The 18760-nt window shown below is 31.6% G+C and overlaps 1 protein-coding gene and 1 long non-coding RNA gene across 2 annotated transcripts; one reads left to right on the top strand and one right to left on the bottom strand.

Moving 5' to 3' along the window:
• Positions 1–2637: 2637 nt before the first annotated feature.
• Positions 2638–18119, top strand: LOC139492988 (uncharacterized). Its single transcript, XM_071281136.1, has 2 exons — positions 2638–2935; positions 15781–18119. Exon 2 carries the CDS (start codon positions 15782–15784, stop codon positions 16673–16675), a length of 894 nt encoding a protein of 297 aa, XP_071137237.1. The 5' UTR covers positions 2638–2935; position 15781; the 3' UTR covers positions 16676–18119.
• Positions 9694–11501, bottom strand: LOC139492998 (uncharacterized). Its single transcript, XR_011656897.1, has 2 exons — positions 11333–11501; positions 9694–9930 (listed from the first exon to the last, which is right to left on the bottom strand). It is a non-coding gene; the product is annotated as an uncharacterized lncRNA (long non-coding RNA).
• Positions 18120–18760: the final 641 nt, after the last annotated feature.

Genomic DNA, 18760 nt, shown 5'->3' with positions numbered 1-18760 from the left:
GCATGTCTAATCCATTAAAGTCGACAATTTGAAAAAAAAAAATAAAAAGGATGACCATAATACGCTTGCGTACTTACGGCTTCCGTACGTACTGATAGTTTGTTGAACATGATAAACTGTAAGATTTTTTTTATCTATTTCATCGTAAAATATACCCATTTTTCGTTACATTGTCAATTACTGTTTCAAAACGTGAATATATATATATTTAAATTTCATATAATTCGTGTTTGCTAAAAGTGACAATTAAACTAATAAAACCTCACCTGACATCGCAATCGATTATATTTTTTCAAGTACTTATATCAACACTTTTAAACCTTGAAGTGGCAGAATAACGACTCATTTTGAATTTTGTTTATTTAACCGCTTGATAGTGTCTTAAATTTAATATCACATATGGTTATTAGCTGGCTAATGAAAATTACCGCTCTATTGTAGCAAATCATATTCAGAAGATGAAGTGCACACTAAAGTGGTGAAAGAATTAGGTCAACAATACATACACTTGTCTTAATTAAATTATTTTATCATCAATAGTATATTTAATTCAATATATAAAAGGGAAATATGATCTAAAGGTTTCACTTTACATAACCCTTAAGTTAATAATATAAAATATTAATGAACTAATTAAAAATGTTTCGAATTCCTGTATGGTTTAGCATTCATTTAATGATCTTTGAGATTAACCTAGTAATATAGTTTGATAAATCAAACCATGTATTTAAATTTCCGATCACTTCATAGTTCAGCTTTCATTTAAGTAATACTTTAATTAAACGGTGCATTACTTTTAATTTAAAATCATATTTTTACCTGAGTTTACCTGTAAAATTAATGCGCGCAAATGTAATCAAAATCTGCGCGCAAAAGGAAAAACATTTTAATCCCCAAATGCGCGCAAACGTAAAACGCCCAAAACCCCGAATTAAAAATAGAAAGTAAATTGATTAACCCTTTTAACGAAAATCGAGCTACATGAATTTAATAACCTTTATTATCTCATTCTGTTCTAATTAGACTGTATTATTGGTAACTGTGACTGAGACATGTTCTAATATAAAAATAAGAACGTTTGGTAAAATTGTCAAGGAGAATACTCTCCACAAGAGACCAAATTACACAGAAATTAACAACTAACCCACCACACGGTCTTCAATAATGAGCTAAACCCATACCGTATAGTCAGTAAAGTGACAGAGTAAAGGTAGATTAATGAGGTCATATAACCTCCTTTGTTAAATATACGTCTGATGAAGATTAGCGAAACCAACAGTAGCAGCGCCAAATTTGGTGTACGCAAATCAATCAGCCTGTAGTTATCAGCAATATGTTAAAACATTAGATAACATAATAGGATCACAATTCCAATACTTAAGTTAGGCTTCTGTTGAGCAATGAGATAACAGAACATATCGATCGCCAAAGTTTAATGGTATCCGTCTGACAAATATTTTACAGGGAAACTGTAACTCAAAAGTTAATATATGTAAGCTTTAAAAGTCAAATGGTATATCTGAAATAAATGTCATAACGGTCCATTCAATTATGAATTAAAGGAATGTGTTGTAATGGTTGTGGCGATTCTTTACCACATTTAACACATTGCAGGATTGTTTTAAACACAACGCAATTCGGGTTACATAAACTTCAATTGGGATCGTGAAATACTAAGACAAGCTACAATATTAAGAATGCATTTTTGTTTCGTTTTAAATCTTTCATTTCCGAAACTTAATATATAGAACTAATGATTGGCGGTAAACAAATGGTAAATATACGCGTAAAATTGTTATTGTTAGGTTGGGTGCTATCACCTTTTGGCAACTATAACATGCATGGCCAGTAAGTTACCATTTGATAAACATTTGACCGTTGAGATAAAGAAAAGAAAATATATACTCCTGCATTATTCTAGTGTATAATGATGAGACGGAAATATAAACCTGCAACAATATAAGTAACAAGCTTTAAAAAAAGAGCGACATACTACACATATAAATTAATCATCTCCTGTAGATATTTTCGTCTTCGTGAAAGACAAGTAATTGCTTTTAAACTTCTTTAACGTTTTTCTGTTTTTCGTTGAAACTTACGCTCAGTAAGTGGTTAGGCTCAAACTGCTATACACTTGTATTTGAGACGCATATTCTAGTATAAGATCAAGGAAGCGGTTGTACAATTTCTTTGAATGATATTACTATTCACAACAAGTCTTTGATCGAAAATAGTTTGAATATGAACTAAAGTCAATGCCATATATATCTGGGACTGTCAGTTATATAATAAAATTAAACTTAAAATCAAACAGTTTGTCGTTTTATTTTTGTACCATTGAGTCTTGATAATCTTTTGATGTATAGAAGTTCTGTGTTATTGAAGGAACACTTATTAAAAATTAACCTTCGTATAAACAATTAAATAAATTCAAATATGGAAAGTAGAGAATTAAATGACCTATTCACTCCTTCTTATTTTTGGATTGATACTATTTTGCTAGTCTTTCAGGAGATTTACACCAAATACAATACACAGATTTACCTACCGGGTATATTATTATATATTCTTTATAAATCAAATTAAAAAGTTTAAACATTGATCCTTTTGAATCATAATTGTTTTAAATTTCCAACACTTAACATTGAACCACCATTTAACCGTTGAGCTGCAATTTTGTGAATTATACGTAATATGAGAAGGTGTCTATTATTATTTGTATATTTTTATTAATCGAAAATTAAAAAGAGAGCTTATTATCTTGTCTAAAATGGCACCGCAACCTAACACAAGACTTAGTCTGATTTATTTTGTACCACAGTGGAAACTTGAGGTCATGCAGTAAATTATAAATCGTATGACATTTGAAATCAGTACGCAGAAACGAATAAGATATATCTGGAAAGTAGTTGGATTTATCGTAATTACAAATCAGGTTAGTAATATTCTTTTATTTTCTTTTATCTTTTTTTTTTTTAGATTTATTTTTATTAGTTTTTTTGAAAAATGATATGATCTCCATCAATAATACGAGTAATAGAATTCTACTAGTATTTAATAAGAAAAACAGGTGCATAAATAAATCATATTTTATTTTCTTTAAGAAAATTTTGAAATACTTGGCAGCATACGGAAGGATTAATAACTTTATCATTAATTTACCCTTTTCCCCGCCAATATATTGAAATTACAGCATACCATCAGATCATTGTTTTCAATGTTGTCAAGTTAAACGGTTCGTTTTCATTCACTGTAGCAACAGATACATTACGCAAAATCAACTCAATAGAGATATATCGAACAAATGCACTGTATTTCGTATTGACGAATTTTAATTTATAAACTAATTTAAATTCTTTGTCGTTATGAAAACGTTTCTCGCCGTCATTTTTTTTCTAATTGGTTGTAACAGCCCAATTCGATGATGAACACATTAATAGACGGATTGATACCAGGCTTAGGGATGGCAGTCTTTTTACCAAGCTCAGGACGAAAGGATGATGATATGAAATTGCTACATTTATTGTATATGGAAGTATTTATGGTCAATATAATACTTTCATGTTTTAATTAGATTTGCTATTATGAAATTTTTGAAAGCACTTTAGACAAGACAAGACAAGACAATATTTTATTTGAGTCTCACCTCTTATAAAACATTTACATATAATATTACAATTTCCAATATAAAACAAGAGCTACTCTAAAAAGAGTTATGAGAGACTATAAAAAATGATTCATTTTCAGCAAGTAAAACAATATCATCAGCATAGAGCAAAATACATAATTTCTCTTCCTCTGTACCACTGTGTAGAGCTTGATTGACGATTCGTCCCCGCAGGTATTATATTGTACTATCTCAGTAGCCAGTACTTTGAAACTGGTATATACATACTGATATTGTTTTATTATACTTTGGTCCTGCATATATGGATTTTGTTTCATTGAAATTTGCTGCTAATTTTAGAAATTCTCTTACATTCAGATATGAACATTTATGTTATATACCACTTGTTCGATATATTTGCTTGATTGACTATTAGTCCCCACGGCTATCACTATTCCAGTAGCCAGTACTTTAAAACTGGTATACAAATACTGACATTGTTTTATTGAAATTTGCTGATTTAAAATTGAACAAATCTTCGACTTTACGCTTTTTATTGATAAACGTCAATATGTGAAATAATAGTTGTATATTGATTTATTTGTCCCCGCTGAAGTTAAAGTTAAGTTCTCAGGATAATAGTATGATCATTTTAGTATACTTAATGTCTATTCCAATTCTAAAAGTATCAATTAAACGCAAATACTATATATGCCATTAAAATAGTCATTTAATCAAGAGTGACATTTGTTGTATACATAAAAATCATTTGGTTTGAATTTAAATTTTCTCATTTGTAATATGAGTTGACCAATTCAATTATAAATTCGGATCAGTTATCTTTTTTTCTTTTTATATTGAAATTTTTACTACGCTTATAACCCACAATTCAGTATAGTTTCAACAATTGCGTCCTATTCCTGATTGATGAAATTTTAGCTGAGTGTGGATTCGCATAACTGGTTATAGATGGTTTTACATATACAAGGCCGTTCGTTTTCTAGTTTGAATAAAATGTTTTAGATTTGTCATTACGAGGCCTGTTATAGCTGATTATGCGGTATGTGCTTTGCGTATTGTTGAAGGTCGTACGGTGACCTCTACTTGTTAATTTCTGTGTCATTTAGTCTTTTGTGGAGAGTTGTCGCATTTGCAATCATACCACATCTTCTTTTTGATATTTGCAGGTGACTTGAACGCTTTCAACACTGGTCTTACTCCTTTTGAAATTATGCGATTCCGTTTTGTTTTGTTTATAACCTTTATTTGTGCTCTAAACCGATTTATGAGATTTTAACATCGGTAAAATAATGCTGCATAAATAAAACTGTATTTCACAGAAAGTGCAAGTAGTAGTTAAAAAGATAGCAACTTTTAAAGCTTTTGACTGGAAAAAAAATCTAGATATTTTCATTTCCTCATACGCAGAGTCCTATGGGAGGTTTAAACAATAAACTAACAGGTCGAAAAGTAACCCCAACCATTAAACTAGCCCTAACCCTACAGGGCGACAAGGTTGACAAGTAAGCAGGTCGTAAATAATTGGTCTCCAAAAATTGATCATTGAGTCGGCAGGTTTACAAGACAACAGGGCGAAAAAATATCCTCACTTAGAAACTTAGATCTTAACCCTAAAGGTCAACAAGTCGATAGGTCGACAATTCAGCAGGTCGTTAAAATATCCTCACTTACAAACTTTTTAAAAGTCGTAGCCATTTTTTTGGTAAAATTGGTCTACAGGACAGCAAGTCGTCAGGTCAACAAGTCAGCAGGTGGACAGGCCAGCAATAATAATAATTCGGCTGCAACAATCCATATGCTAACCTGCCGACCATGTAATCTTTACAATACAATTGACTCAAAATTGAAAGAATCTACAATTGGTTTATGAAAAATGAAAAACAAATGACGGAAAATAAAAAACCTTCCATTTATATATAACAGCAGATTTTTTTACTGTGAAAAAAAAATACACCGACAGAACTACAATAACGTATTTTATACTTGATCCCAAGTTTTTAGATTTGTTGTTACTATAAAATTCCATTGACGAAATAGATATAGTAAGATGTGGTGTGAATGCCAATGAGACAACTCTCCTTCCAAAAAACAATTGATAAAAGTAAACCATTAATTTATAGGTCAATGTACGGCCCATTCCATTCGATACTCTTCACTGTCAATTATTTTCATAGCTAAACGTTCGATGTTTATTTTATTACTAGCATGTGAAGTGCGTTTATAAAGTTTTAAATGAATGGCAAAATTAAACGTCTCAAAATAACAGCTGACTGTTAACTCCTTATTGCTAAATATGTTATTTCTTTTTGTTAAAGGGACATACGCTGTCAAAATCATGTTCAGCGATGTGACTCAGGTTTTCATATTCGATTTAAATCATGTTAACAATTTATTTACTCAATATTTTTTATTAAAATTTCGGGTGTATTTTACTTTAGACGCCGTGTTATTAATTATCGAGATGACATCCGAAGACTGCCGACGGTCACATAAACCGATATAAACATAAACATTAATATAAAAAGATTGCGCGCAGCTTTTGGTTACATTTGCGCGCATTAATTTCACAGGTAAATTCAGGTAAAAATTAAAATTAAATTACAATTGACTATATATATTTTTTTCATAATAAATATGACTATCAATTATTAATTTTAAAAATATTTCTTAATTCAAATTATATTTAATTTTTGTTCATATTGAATTCTAAAACAAATTATATATTGTTCATTTTGAATTCTAAAACAAATTGTACAGTAATCATTATAAACTCCGTAGTACAGCTTAAGACATACATGTAACTTCATTGCGAATATTTTAGAATGAAAAGTGTTTCAACGAATAGTAATCGTTTTTAAAATTAGTGAATAATTTAAGTTATCTTTTAAAGTTACACCAAGGCACAAACATGGAGTCTCGGCACGTACCAACATGTAAATTAATGAATTCATCAATACTTTAACCTTTAAGATTAGCTATGTTTTAGCATTCTGACATTTTTATCTGTATATATTTCTAGGAATTAGGAATTGTGCAAATTAAAACGGACTTATCTTGCTCGAAATCCCACTTCCACCTCATCGGTGGTGAGCAGGGCCAAGTTTCACGAAGCTGTCTAAGGACTAAGACATGTCTAAGGATGGTCTTACGACACATCTTAGTCCTAAGTGGGTTTCACAAAGCGGCCCTAAATTAGGACATCTCTTAAAGTTGGTCATAAAGCTAGGACAACGCGAGAGGTGTCTTATGATGGTCTTAGGATAGTTATACGTTTATTTATGTAAATTACACTCATTTTTTATATTAATTTTGAAAAAAAATATCTTATTATTATCTAATTATCTATTCTCCTGTTCCTGCTTAAAACATATATATACAGTCCGATATGCGGTTTAAATAGAACAAAAGAATTCGACCTCTTGTGTTTAGAAGGTAGAAAAGTGAAATGAACTTTGTATTCGGTTGTCAAGATGTCACAAAAGTTACTTTCCGTAAAGTCATTATAGATTTTTGCATTCACGTTGTTTAATTGTCATATTGTACAATTGTTAACAATGCAACTTGCAAACAATCGTTTTTAAAACTACCATAAGTCAAGCTGTTACGTCATTTAGGGGGTCTCCTTATAAACTGCTACTTTTTTTTGCCCGACATAGAAAAAATCTGAGAAAAATTACAAAAATTGAGAAATGAATTGTCAATCGTTTAAGACCATTCCCAAAGTGGCACACCTAAATTTGACATTTGGACGCAATTTCAAAGTTGGATGTTATATGACGGGGTTTTGTTAATTAATTTACGCATCGAACACACCCGTCCTCTATATGTAACATCACATGACTTTTAAGTGATTCAAACTAATTTTTTTTAAATAATATTTGCATGTTTGGCATGTTTTTTCTTAAACAATTACAATTACACCGACAGTCATAATTTCTGTATTATTTTAAAAAGTTTTGTTACACATTTTGTTACACCTTAGTTATACAGTAACCGGGCTCGGATGGGTTGACCAAATGTGAAGTTGAGTTTTTGGGGTAGCATAGATTTATACCGTTGTATTCCTTTTTGTTTGTGTTAACCAATTGTCGTTCGGAACTATTTTTTATACATCATTTATTGATCTTGCAATTTCTTGTAATTTAGTTTGCGTCTTTTTTCTTTGGTGTCATATTTTGGCTATGTTTGTGTTCGATTATACAGTATAATAAGTCGGTAGTTGCCAGCGAATGGATTTTTTTTAGTTCTTGTGACTCTTTGTGTCTTATTTGTTGATCATTGCAGTTGGTTTTTGTTTTGTGTCATGTGGAGATATGGTGTGATTGTGTTTTTCTTTTGATGTGTTTGCATCTTAAATTGGGATTGCACTGAGTTATTTCATGATTTCTTTTGTGCTAAATTTTCGATACATTTTTAGTCTATCTTATAGCATCTTACAATTGTCCGACGACATAATGCGATACTTTTTTGTTCGCCAATATTATTCATACGATTTATACGATTTGAATTTACTATTTATATCTTTTTCTGTTCTTAATGGTTTACCTACAGTCGAAAATTTGCAAGACACTAAGAGTCTTAACTTATTTAACGGTTTTACATTAGACTCAATTTTATTATAGTTTATCACATAAAGACTCGATTGTATTATAGTACTTTACTTGAATAACCGTCCTACTGTTAGTTGTATGTTAGTTCTTCACAACTCAGAAACAGATCCCAGAATATCAAAGTTCCCTTATATAAATTTTTACCGTATACGGTGGCTCACTCTATACATGCTCACTATTACAAGCCAAGTACTATAGTAGTACACCGGTGTCTTCATATTTCATGTACTACACATGCGTATATATATTACTCGAGTGTGAAACATGCAACAATACTCTACCAAAGAAAGCCAGGAAACAATCCATCAACAAGGAAGTAAGTTAATAATTTAACTTCAAAGGGGGTATGGTTTTCTTGTCTGATCGCGGACAATAATTGTCGGCCTCCATCAATCAAATATTTTTTTTTCTTTCAGAACTTAACACTAAGGTTTTAGAAGATCAGAATTCATAATATTTTTTGGGGTTTAAATTTGCCTGACAACAATATTTTTTCGAACGAATTTTGGATCAGACATTTTTTTTTTAATGAATCTTACCCCTCACTCTTTTTCACAGTTTGAAGTTAAAATACCGTTCCCGTATGTGAATAACCAGCACAAAGACTTTCATTATCTTTTATTTATAATATACATTTGAAGACTTCCATCGCATTGTTCAAACAATTAGTGGCGGTTCCAGAATTTGACATTGGGGGGGGGGGGCGCTGACTGATTCCCTATGTTAAATCAAACATATTTTTCCGACGAAGGCCCCGCTCTCCCGAATCCGTCTATATTCTTGAAAACATTGTTCTTATACATACTTACCTCCAAGGTATAGTCTCAAGTCTTCAGTCTGCACCGAACACTTACAATCAACCAAGCCGTTGCTAAGACGGTGCTTAAAAGAGCAGAGGCTTGGGTTAAAATTGTACTTACTAGACAGTCTTTTAGTCTTTTATAATCTGTTACACTTTTGTACAAGAGTTAGTCCTTTGTTGTTTTAAACGGAACTATTATGATGTTATGGAAAATATCGAGTTTGCTTGATATTGACAAATCAAAAACTTAAGTCACATGGTAATGTGTGGGTTGCTTAAACCTTTGACATATTTTGTAAGTTGAAAAATGAATATACTAAAGACCTTTTTTGGGTGTTAACATTTACGGTTGACTGGCATATTTTATGTAGAATGTACAGCCTGTTTTATTTTAAAAAAAAATGATGTTTCTAAAAGATAACGAAAATTAAGCATATGCTCTTTTAACTGTTCTTGTAGAGGGCTCCAATTTCAAAAAAAGAGTTCAGATGATCAAGTTCTTTGAAGCAGGAGAAAGGGGAAACCAATGGCACTGCTATTTCATCTCAGAAATTATATAAATTATTACCATCAGTATTACAAGACTAAGGATGCGTTCACATCTCTTCTGTTATGGATACGGTTGTCAAATTCTGAATATAAAAACAAATAAGTTCCTTTTGTGGCATAACTTTATTCATATAGATTATTTCTCCTACATATCTTTATATATTGCTTTCTTTAGTTCAAATTGGAATCTCATATAAGCATCTGGTACTTTAAAACCTCTCCTCTCTGTTCCATGCCTCTGGTCGAAATGTGTACTTCAGAATAATTCCTGACTGTCAGCTGTATAGCAGAACTTTCACATAACTTCATGATAAAACTGCTGTCTATCTCCCTCTTTGACACTGCAAACAAAAAATCGAACAGGCAATTAAAGAGGGAGTTGCAACCACATGTTTCCCGTACAAACGGATCGGAACTAAGAGCTCTTTCCCAGATCTGCCACTGGATTTATACATCAGATGCATCACAAAATATAAACATGTTATTAAATATACTAGAATATGAAATAAAGAAAAATATAAATCAAAAATGTTGAATTATCATTTATGTCTACGAAACCACAAGATCCTACTTAATTGGCCATGTTTTCAAATCATATCAAATGTTTTCATTGGTCTTCACTTGTTAGAAAAATGAACTGAAGTTATTGTTAGCTAAATTATCAATGTTAGGTTATTGCATATTTTTCAGAGCTGTATCTTGAACTAATGAATTGAAAAAGAGCGGATGGATATACGTACTAAACATTTTTCTGTATTTTCAACATATCTTACAAACATGTGAGAAAAATGAGTTTTAGAATACGAAATATCTCTCATTCTGTAAACAGATATTGTAGGATTGTAAAGGTATTTTGGTGTTTTTAAAAGACCCCCCTCCCTTTTTTTTTGTAATATACACCACAAAAAAAACAACACCATTTAGTTAGGATAAAGAACTAATAAACGATAGTCCTATAATGTAAGGCTTTAGAGTTTCATATCATTTACATTCAACATGTTTACCGATTTTTTTTTTTTACTATCAATGTTGAACCGTTAATTTTTATCGGATTTTTTTTAACTACCAATGTTGAACCGTTCAACATTGATAGTAAACAAAAATTCGATAATTTTTTTTTATTGTAAATGATATGAACCTCCGGTCTTATATTAAAGGACAATATATAAGACTTCTGACTGAGGTTCATATCATTTACATTCAACGGTTTTATCGGATTTTTTTTTAACTTTGAACCGTTCAACATCAATAGTAAAAAAAAATCGGATATAAAAACGTTGAATATAAGTGATATGAACCTCCGACGTCTTATATAATAGCACTACGGTAAATAGAATAATTAAAATTCAGTTAATTGAGTGTGGGAGGCTATTTTAATCCACTTTATGAGTGTGTATCATATAATGTTACAATGTAACAAACCTATCAAACACACCGTGAACAATAACATTATCTCCCCTGGAAATGCCTAACAACAAGACACAAAAAACTGCTACCTTTTTTTGCCCTATATCACATAATTATGAAAACACATAACATAGATAGGGAATACTGTGCTTGTGTACACGTTTGAACGTGTAGGTGGCACACTCAGAACGATCGTCTCTAGATTTTTTTTTAAAATTCGTCCCGGCCTTTCCGGGTTCACGTAGCAACACGTTTCTTTCCTTTCCAGCTATTCCTGATTATGAATTAATCCAAAACATGCATTTCTCCCAAAGCAACAACCATTAAACAACTCACCTATACCAATGGTGATCGTCTAATTCCTAGCTGATTCCTTTAATCGTACCTTTCTTGACGACACCCATCGTTGTAGCGTCTACCATTGGAGGTAGCGAAATTACATGATTTGACAGGAGAGCGAAATAAACAAGGGGAGCAATTTTATCGAACCGCATTCCGGACTGTATATTGACGGATTATCAGGATTTGTCAACAATGAAAATTCGATGTATTGATATAAAAATTGCACGATTTTATCTCTTAACCTTTTATAACCAATACAGTCGAAATTGAATTCAACTCACTTGTACCAAAACATTGTCATAATTTTATATTCTTTTTTCTTAATTTTGCATTGAAAATTTCATATTTATATTGATGTATTATTGTTTAAAGATAATTTATAAATAAATTACTTTTATTTTTTTATATTTATTTTGCAAATAATGTCATTATATTAATCAATACGTTTAGAATAATTTATGGAAAGACATACTACATTTACATGATTTTTTTTCCGTAGATCATATTTATATTTGAAAATTTAAAGAACTTGCGACAGGTTTATGATGTCCTAGCTAAGATGATCCTAAGACAGCTTCGAGACGAGGTCTCAGATATGTCCTAGGATAGTCATAAGAAGATCATAATACATGTCCTAAGATATGTCTTATGACATGTCTTAGGATAGCTTCGTGAAACCGGCCCCAGGGGACTAAGACTAACGGAATGAGTACTCATACTGGTAAATTATTGAACAAATTATAATAAAATAAGTATTATTACCTTATTTTACCTGAGTGTACCTGTCAAAAAAATGCGCGCAATTGTAATCAAAAGCTGCGCGCAAATGTAGTGGTAATGCGCGCAAACGTAATGCAAGGGATTACATGTTATACGTTAAGAAAATAAAGAGAATTATCGCTTTTTACCTGCACAAGAATTTTTTTTTTTTTATTTATCGAATCGGTCAATGAAATATGGTCATCATTGATTTACTTTTAAAAAAAAAATTATATTCTTTTACTTATAACGACTGAAAACGACTTCAACAAGCGTAACCAATTTCTAGGTAATAGAGTTACATTGTAATAAGTTTATTCAAGGTCACATAAATACGGATTCAATTAGGTCGAATTATTCACTTGTAAGTTAATAATTCATTTATGATGTTATCTCAGAATTGAATCAAATGGGCTGCTAACAGCGAATTATTATTTCATTTTTTCACTCTTATTAATGATTGAATCAAACTTATTAAAGAAACATATTCTTTTATACATATCTTGTAGCTTAGTCCTTTTTAACGTTAACTTTTATAAGACTCAGATTGATGACCAGCGTGTAAATTAGTTAACATCTGAATGAATGTCTTTTACAGTAAGAATAAATGATTTGATATACATGTACTTTATATGTGTATAAAGAGCAGTGACATTAATTTCATAAAGGGAAACACCGAAACACTTTTTATTATAAATACATTTTTTTAAATATAAGGTGTTAATTTCTAAACTTCACAAAGAGATGAGAAATGTTGATATATAGTAACTATAGACTACTATTGCAAGAGAAATAATAAATTATACTAAAAATGTCACAACTCTTAATGCTGAAATCATAATCATAGCTAAATACTTAAATAAATACATTATAAACAGACATTAAAGCTTGTTGCCCTCAGAAAGAAATAATTAGATTGAGATATATGATCCTACAATTGGTCAGAAGCCACTATTGGAGGAAGACGTGCTTACATTTCCGAAGCACGCCACGGTTCCCTGCGTTTACATGGGATTCTTTTCGCTATTTATTTAATTTCTGTGTTTTTACGGGATACTTCGAATTCACTTTTAGCTCATCTGGCCCAAAAGGCCAAGTGCGCTTTTCCCATTACTGCGTCCGTCGTCCGTCGTCGTCGTCCGTCGTCGTTAACTTTTACAAAAATCTTCTCCTCTGAAACTACTGGGCCAAATTAAACCAAACTTGGCCACAATCATCATTGGGGTATCTAGTTTAAAACATGTGTCCGGTGAACCGGCCAACCAACAAAGATGGCCGCCATGGCTAAAAATAGAACATAGGGGTAAAATGCAGTTTTTGGCTTATAACTCAAAAACCAAAGCATTAAGACAGGTTTAAATTGTTTATCAGGTCAAGATCTATCTGCCCTAAAATTTTCAGATGAATCGGACAACCCGTTGTTGGGTTGCTGCCCCTGAATTGGTAATTTTAAGGACATTTTGCTGTTTTTGGTTATTATCTTGAATATTATCATAGATAGAGATATAATGTAAACAGCAATAATGTTCAGCATAGTAAGATTTACAAATAAGTCAAGTGACCGAAATGGTCAGTTGACCCCTTTATAAGTTATTGCCCTTTATAGTCAATTTTTAACCATTTTTCGTAAATCTTAGTTATCTTTTACAAAAATCTTCATCTCTGAAACTACTGGGACAAATTAATCCAAACTTGGCAACAATCATCTTTGGGGTATTTAGTTTACAAAATGTGTTCAGTGACCTGGCTATCAAATCAAGATGGCCGCCACGGCTAAAAATAGAACATAGGGGTAAAATGCAGTTTTTGGCTTATAACTCAAAAACCAAAGCATTTAGAGCAAATCTGACAAGGGGGATTGTTAATCAGGTGAAGATCTATCTGCCCTGAAATTTTCAGATGAATCGGACATCCCATTGTTGGGTGGCTGCCCCTGAATCGGTAATTTTAAGGAAATTTTGCTGTTTTTGGTTATTATCTTGAATATTTTTACAGATAAACTGTAAACAGCAATAATGTTCAGCAAAGTAAGATTTACAAATAAGTCAACATGACTGAAATGGTCAATTGACCCCCTAAGGAGTTATTGTCCATTATAGTCAATTGTTAACAATTTTCATAAAATTTGTAAATTATTTTAACATTTTCCACTGAAACTACTGGGCCAAGTTCATTATAGATAGAGATAATTGTAAGCAGCAAGACTGTTTAGTAAAGTAAGATGTACAAACACATCACCATCACCAAAACACAATTTTGTCATGAATCCCTCTGCTTCCTTTGTTTAATATTCACATAGACCAAGGTGAGCGACACAGGCTCTTTAGAGCCTCTAGTTATTGTTTGCGGTTATTAATTTCACTTGCTAGTGTACTGTCTACATTTTCCATGCAAACTTCATCTTTATTTCAAAATTGGACATTAAGGAATGTGTTAGGATTAAAGAACTTACTGACGGTTCAGAAATTTCGAAATGTCTACTAGATAATCAATGGACTTCTTACAATCGTTGTCAGATACAGTTGTATCGTAACCAGAGTCGTAACTATTATGAATTGCCGCATCCCAACTTTACAGGCGTTCATTTTGCATTTGCTTATAAATAGGGTCCATTTTTGTATTTTGCTACGTTTTATTTTACAATGTATGTGATTTTTTTTATATAGAGTTATCTTGTCTATCCTTTGTACTGCAAGCTGTTATTATTGCAAACTCTCCCATTATTTCACATATTCTTGTTTCTCGTATTTTATATAGATTAGACCGTTATTTTTATCGTTTGAATGGTTTTACACTGTTATGCGGCCCTTTATAGCTTGCTGTTGGTATGAGCCAAGTCTCCGTGTTTAGGACCGTATAATGGTTTACTTATATAAATTGTGACTTGAATGGAGAGTTGTCTCATTGGCACTCATACCACATCTTCTTATATCTATTTCGAAATAAAATTTAGATAAGTTACTCAGAATAACCTTTTAATAAACTTCAAATTCACGTTTCTACTTTAAAGTACGATTGACAATTCATGTAATATAATAGTATTTTGCATACGAGCATTAAGTTATAATGTCAAAGCTGTAAACCTCTTTAGTGACTCAAATAAAGGTGACACAATGTTCTATTAGAACACACCTTTTCCTCCAACTTTTGATATATTGGAAGAAATACTGAACGGTCCAAACAAGCTCTAGACACATTAGAGACATTCATATATGACGATTTTCTTAAAATTTTACTTACGATACATTTTCAAGGTTTGGTTGAGAAACAAAAAAACATTGAGGTTTAGATTCAATACAAATAATTTTTTTTCTTATTTGATGACGTTGTAAATAGACATTTTATTTTACAGTTGTTAGAACAATGTTAAAAAGTTGGTTCGTTTTAGAGTACCGTATAGTGGGTTATGTTCGCTGCGTGTAGATTTTCGCTTATTTTCGCAGATAGAACAAATTGAAAAAATAAATCCCGCCAAATCAAAAGTGTACATTCAAAGGTATTGGTAAAAGTGTTGAATCCGTCAAAATAATAACCGCCAAAATATTTCGTATACTAGTACCTTATTGAATGAAAATAGCAAAATTTTACACCCCGAAAATAACCCGCTATACGGTATTTTGCTTTGTGAAATTTTATCCTATCATTTAGTGAACAATTTGATTGTTTTGCATTATTTATTACAGGATGCCACAGGTTCACAACAAATCCATTCTCCTGGATGGAAATGCATTCGGAAAGAATTCTCGTTTCATGAACACAATGAAATTTAGTGATGTAACAAAACGTCGAGTCAGAGCATTCAACGTGGTGGAGAACCGGTTAAGTAAATATAAAATAAATTATTACAATAGACAAGCAGAACTAGAGTTCAATCGTGTTCAAAGACAGAAAGAAACATTGCTAGTTAAAATGAAAAAACTCATGGCTTACAAAGTAGTTGCAAAACATCACAATATTTCTAACGCAAAAGACTATAATGCAGCGTTGAATGAAGATAGGTCTCCACGCAAAATACAAAAGGAGATTAAAGAGATGATAAAGCAGATTTCACCACAGTATGTGAGAGAGAAGCGAGCTAAAGAGAAAATCGATGAAGCTAGGCGCCTCTGTGACGATGTGATACATCAAAATCGGAAACAAATTGATGTTATTTATCCTCCACCAAAACAATGGCAGCCATATCGAGACCAAGATGAGGATGATTCAAGGTCAGATGTTTCAACTCCTGCATCGGCACCACCTGTAATGAATGCTGAAATGAGAATGCGAAGGTTGACTCTACCTCAAAATCGGAGAACTGTAGGGGTTTCCAGAGCGTACGTTATGGAAAAAAGTAATCTTGGTGAAAAATTAGAAAAAGAAAAGACTGTTATGCAACAAAAAGAAACGCTTGTATCTGAAACGAAAACTAGCGACGAAGAACCAAAGCCTGAATTACCGCCAGTCATTGTCCGACGATCAAGTTTAAAAGACGATGTTTTATCAAAACAAAAAGCTAAGCGATTAGAAAAACCAAACTACGAGCTTGCCCCTGTTTCTCTCAACAAAAAGATTAAAAAAGAGCTTGATATTAGGTGAGACTAAAATTCCTCATAACATCACGTTTAAAACTAGATGTTTCACTTAAGGAAATACTTATGGGAATCATTACAATTTACTCCTCCGAGTACAGAATCGAATATTTTCTTTAATCTTAGGAGAAATCAAGTTCAGTAATAAACTGACGCAATTCTTAGTAGAAATATTGAAGGTATTGCATATTGTGTTTCAAAAAACTGTCTAACCGGAAACCGATATGGAATATGTTTTTCCATTCTGAGCATGTTTTAATAAAATTGAATCTCCTTTTATTGTTTTGGGAACTTTTACCATTGTAGATACTGATATAACTTTTGGAGTACAATATACTTTGTAAAACATGTTTAGTTTTTAATTTGATGAACCAATTATACCAAAGTAAACGATTTTAAGCTGTTTCTTTGAACATATTATATGGAAAACCTTGCTCGAGAAGATATTTTCAAAAGACAAAACATGCATTATTTCAAGAGTGTTTAAACTTGTATGATCAAAATATAACGGCATACATCGTTTACTTAAACTTGGTTCGAGGAATTGTATTTATTTTTTGCAATATATGTGTTTCTTTGCAGACATATTATTATTTATTAATAAAAAAAAAAAACTGTTGAAGGATACTGGTACGCTATATATATAACCTTGTTTCACAAACCAATAGTCGGTTGACAATTGCTACATTTATGCAGGTTTTGAAGGGAAAGTAGCCAGTATTAATTGACCATGGCTTTTAAGTATATTTGATATTCTATAAAAATGAAATGACGTATTATGATTGACAATGAGAAAACTATTCACCAGAGATCAAATGACCTAGATGCGAACAACTATGTTTCTTAGTGGTTAAAAAAGGGGCACATGATTCAAATTTTGCAATGCGCTATTCTCTAACTTTGAGCCTGATATAAAGATAACAAAATAGCAAAATGTTATGTATTACGTTTATAAATCATTTAAAAGAGCCATTTAATGTTTAATTGAAAATGCCGATAGTAGTTTTGCCTTCATCCATAGCGGGGAAAAAACAACCGTTGCAAATCGGCCACAACTTATTTTTTTTTTTTTTTTTTTTTTTTATCTTTTTTCATTTTCATAGATTTAAAATTGTTTGCTCCGTAAGAAACTAGTTTTTCCTATCTTCTGTATCGATTTTCTAATAAGCAAAATGTATAACACAAATATCAAACTATAAGTAAAACTTTAAAATAGGGGAAGGCTCTAAAAACTGATAAAAATCAAACACTATCTACAAAGATCAACAAACAAAATGAGTGGAGAACAATTGTCATATTCCTGACTTAGTGCAGATATACACAAAATTGTAGGTTTAACCTTGTTTATATAGTTGTTTGTCGTTTTGTTGACAATATTGATTGAACAACAGCCCAAACAAACATAATAAGATGATGTGACAAAAATAGGAATTGAATAAAAAGTTCAAACACACATAAACCCCGCCACATTATTTATATATGTGCCTGTCCCAAGTCAGGAGCCTGTAATTCAGTGGTTGTCGTTTGTTTATGTGTTACATATTTGTTTTTCGTTCATTTTTGTTTACATAAATAAGGCCGTTAGTTTTTTCGTTTGAATTGTTTTATATTGTCTTATCGGGGCCTTTTATAGCTGACTATGCGGTATGGGCTTTGCTCATTGTTGAAGGCCGTACGGTGACCTATAATTGTTAATGTCTGTGTCATTTTGGTCTTTTGTGGATAGTTGTCTCATTGGCAATCATACCACATCTTCTTTTTTATATAATTTAATAATAATTGTCAAGATTTCTCTGGCTGTTAATGACGATAATATAAGTTGTTGTTGTTGGCTTTAATTTGAACTATAGCTGTCAGTTACTGTAAGTATTCTAAGATCTGTACTTTTTGTCTTTGTTGGGTTTTTTTTTAATCCACGCCCTTTCTGTGTTTTTTGTTGAATGTTTTTCAACTGATTTCAATAGTTTGTATATCATACTTGCTTAAATGGCAGTTGTTATCCTATAGTTCGATTACGTGTGTGTTGCATTGTCGTTTGTTTTTTGTTCACTTCAGTGTTTCTGTTGTTTCGTTGTTTTCTTCTTATTGTTGA

Source organism: Mytilus edulis, chromosome 1 (assembly GCF_963676685.1).
Source record: "Mytilus edulis chromosome 1, xbMytEdul2.2, whole genome shotgun sequence".
Classification (NCBI taxonomy): domain Eukaryota; kingdom Metazoa; phylum Mollusca; class Bivalvia; order Mytilida; family Mytilidae; genus Mytilus; species Mytilus edulis.
The sequence above is the reverse complement of the archived record's forward strand: the minus strand, read 5'-3'. Positions and strand labels throughout refer to the sequence as shown.

Bases quoted from the DNA above. Each gene is read 5' to 3' on its own strand.
- LOC139492988 (XM_071281136.1), top strand. From the start codon at position 15,782: ATGCCACAGGTTCACAACAAATCCATTCTCCTGGATGGAAATGCATTC.